The sequence below is a fragment of the Phytophthora parasitica genome, assembly GCF_000247585.1.
Source record: "Phytophthora parasitica INRA-310 unplaced genomic scaffold supercont2.31, whole genome shotgun sequence".
NCBI lineage: Eukaryota > Oomycota > Peronosporomycetes > Peronosporales > Peronosporaceae > Phytophthora > Phytophthora nicotianae.
Window position 1 is genome coordinate 90,258 of NW_008649017.1, and position 2,983 is coordinate 93,240.

A 2,983-nucleotide genomic window follows, 5' to 3' on the forward strand; every position below is an offset into this window, starting at 1 on the left:
CGTTTAGATAATTGGGATGAGGATGGATTTTCAGGATCCGAGATTTCCAGCTCTTGAGACGGAAGCCAGGACTCCCATTCTGTACCAAAGCCTACCTCCGTAGCCACGGCCAAGTAGCTGCAAGCAACCCAATGGATAACTAACAAGTACATCATCCACACGTGCCAGAAGTGGGTGAGCTCGTTTACCACGCTACGACGATTTATCTCGTCCAAATACCCCATGACGTTGACGATTTTGACACATCGAAGAAGTTTCATCCACGGCCGACAGTTAAATACGAACAAGACGCCGTAGAAGGGGATGGCAGCGATGACGTCGAATAACATTCGCCGTTTCCTATATACACTGCATCGATTTTGTTCGTAAAACTCCAAAGATGTCGGAGATTCCTGCACATGCCAACTGAACCAAATATCCAGGATATAAGCCATTTCACAATAGACCTATTGCGTTCGCAGTGGTGGCAACGAGCGTGACTCGGTACAAAGCATCCATCGACAAAAAGTAAGGTATCGCGATTTTTTTTTTTTTTTTTTTGCTGCTTTTGCAGCATTCGCGACGGATTCTGGAACGTACGATACGACAAAGGGACTTACGATATGACAAAGGGACACTATCCATCGTAGATTCCATACCCGTAAACAACTGCCTCTAGCAGCCATTGAAGTTGTGCATTGCAACAACGCCAATCCCAGTGCAACTCTAGTGTCTGCCTTGCTCGAGGACTACGAGAAAATAATGGTCGTACCACAGGCGGCGACGGTGCATCCACTTAGACCGAAACAATTTGCATGACTTCGACAATACTGCTGTGCTCTTTACAACCTAAACCAACATCCCAACTGTTTGAAGTGCTTCCCGTAGCTCGTCGTGGAGCTGCAGAAGAAGACGGTGGCGGAGCTGGTATCTTGCAAACTTCTCCAGCTGACGTAGTAAAGCTGGTAGTGCCCAGCGTTGCACAGGGAGCCCAACAAGCAGCGGTACAATCTCGTGTGCGTAGTCGGCACAGATGAAAATAGGGAGTAGCGATGCCCGTTTGCCAACACACGCGACACCAGACATCCACTGTACACACAACTGCGTTAATGCTTCGACCAGACTCCTGTCAGTCCCAGCATGAGCTGTTTCTTCGTCCTCGGGCTCCTCATCCGCTACATCCCAGACTTCTTCCACGAGCCAACTGCGTAAACAATGTTGTACTTGTAACGGGAGAATGATACGAGAACTGTCGGTCGATATCGATTGTATCAGTTTGTCTCGTGGGAATAGTCTTGCTCCATGCTGTATCAGCAATGTGGCCTTTAAGTTGCGCTCGACGAGACACACATCTTCACTAGGCCTCCATGGAATGACTGGATCAATCCCAGAGCGAACCGTTGTAGTTGCAGCGATATAGAGACTCGTCATGCCTTGTAGGTTCATAGAGTTCAACGGGTTGGTCTCTCCAAGTTGCAGTAAGTCGCCGAACACGCTCGTCAAACACTGCAACAGCGTTTCCACCTCACGATGAGATCCGTACTTAACAGCGTAGTGTGCAGGTGTCTCGAAGTTCACAGTAGTAGCGGTCAAGTTGTCCCCAGCAGAGTCAAAGTCAGCCAGTAGCTTCATAAGAGAAGAGCCTCGCTTGAAGATAGCCCGGTGGAATGTGGTTTCCCCGTCAGAGTTTCGCGCCGCCACGGATGCATATTCATTCTCCACGATATATCTCACCAGATTCTCCTCTCGAATATCCACAGCTTGGAATAATACTGTTTCAGCAAAGTAGTGTCGATGAGGAGTAACTACACAGTGATGATGGTTCAGGAAGAGCTGAAGAGTGTTCACGTTAGCACGCTGTACCATAAGCTTCAACGGAGAGACGCCGTCTTTGTTTTCTGCGTCGATATTCGCTCCACGAGAGAGCAAGAGGTCAGTCACTTGTAAGCCTCCTTCGTGGACACAGTAATGGAGCGGTGTCCTGCCATTCTACAGCAAAAAGAGCGGTGTCAGTCGAGACGGTTCAGATGGGACTGTCCATTATCAGCCAGCGCCTACCTCATCCACTGCGTTTATCGTGGCCCCAGCATCCAGCAGAACCTTGGCTACCTCGTAGGCATCGTCGAAAGTGGAGCAATGTAAAGCCGTCTTCCCGTCCTGTTAACAGTGCAGTTAGCGCTTCTTCTTAAGTTCAGTATATCTCCTAGCGCGATTGTGTACCTGGCTTCGAGCATTGACGTTTGCACCAAATTTCAGTAGCAACTTGATCACAGCGATCACTGAAGATACGCACTCGTCCTGCTCTTGACGACACTGAGAGATCAACCAAAGTTACGTAAATGTCATAGCTAAGAGCAGTGATTTAAAGGCACGTACATCAACGACCGTGTTTCGGCGCACGGCCTCGCCGTTACGTAGTACGCAGCGCATTGTCACGAGGTTAAGACGTAGGATAGCCACCATAACGGCCGTCACTCCGCTGTCGTCTCCTTCATCTGGATTTTGGCCAAATTCCAGCAGAAACTCGAGGATGCCAAGACTCTCTGCCCACGTAGCGGTGTGTAGTGCAGAGGCACCAATTGTGCGCAGATGGAAGCCACTCCAGCTGCAAAACCGAGTTTGACGCTCAAGTAGCGAGTCCGACGTATCGGACTCAATTTGCTAGCAACATCATAGTTTTGTCAGCTCGATCTGGACCAAGTAAAAGAGTTCGCTACGTACTCGTTGGAAGTTGAGCCACTCGGGGAATTGTTTCCACAATTGGCGCATCGTTTCGACATCTTCATTGGCACCAGCGGCAAGCCAGGACGTGTGTACGTCTTCCATGGTGGCTGTAGGTGGCAATGACATTCCGGTCGCAACTTGTCCAGATGCGTGAGTTCGATGGAAAAACTGGGAGTGAGAGATCGGATCCGCAAGCGATTGCTGCGTCCGACCTTTTGCGGATGTAGTACCACGCCATTAGCGCAGAAAAAGTAGCGGACGTGCGGAAGTAGCCACCGCA

At 49.7% G+C, this 2,983-nt stretch overlaps 1 protein-coding gene across 2 annotated transcripts; it reads right to left on the reverse strand.

Annotated features, from left to right (window-relative positions):
* Positions 1 to 521: 521 nt before the first annotated feature.
* On the reverse strand, positions 522 to 2,931 carry PPTG_12973. 2 transcript variants are annotated; one of them, XM_008908667.1, is made up of 5 exons: positions 2,701 to 2,931; positions 2,356 to 2,640; positions 2,200 to 2,292; positions 2,038 to 2,136; positions 522 to 1,968 (listed from the first exon to the last, which is right to left on the reverse strand). In XM_008908667.1, the coding sequence occupies exons 1-5, from the start codon at positions 2,827 to 2,829 to the stop codon at positions 829 to 831; spliced, it is 1,746 nt and encodes a 581-aa protein (XP_008906915.1). In that variant the 5' UTR covers positions 2,830 to 2,931; the 3' UTR covers positions 522 to 828. The 2 variants fall into 2 exon arrangements, with proteins under 2 accessions (XP_008906915.1, XP_008906916.1); XM_008908668.1 differs by having other exon boundaries at positions 2,356 to 2,931.
* Between the last annotated feature and the right edge of the window lie 52 nt (positions 2,932 to 2,983).

Bases quoted from the DNA above. Each gene is read 5' to 3' on its own strand.
- PPTG_12973 (XM_008908667.1), bottom strand. From the start codon at position 2,829: ATGTCATTGCCACCTACAGCCACCATGGAAGACGTACACACGTCCTGG. The intron at 2,641-2,700 runs GTACGTAGCGAA...TGATGTTGCTAG, and splicing joins AGTGGCTCAACTTCCAACGA to CAAATTGAGTCCGATACGTC. The intron at 1,969-2,037 runs GTAGGCGCTGGC...TTTTTGCTGTAG, and splicing joins CGATAAACGCAGTGGATGAG to AATGGCAGGACACCGCTCCA.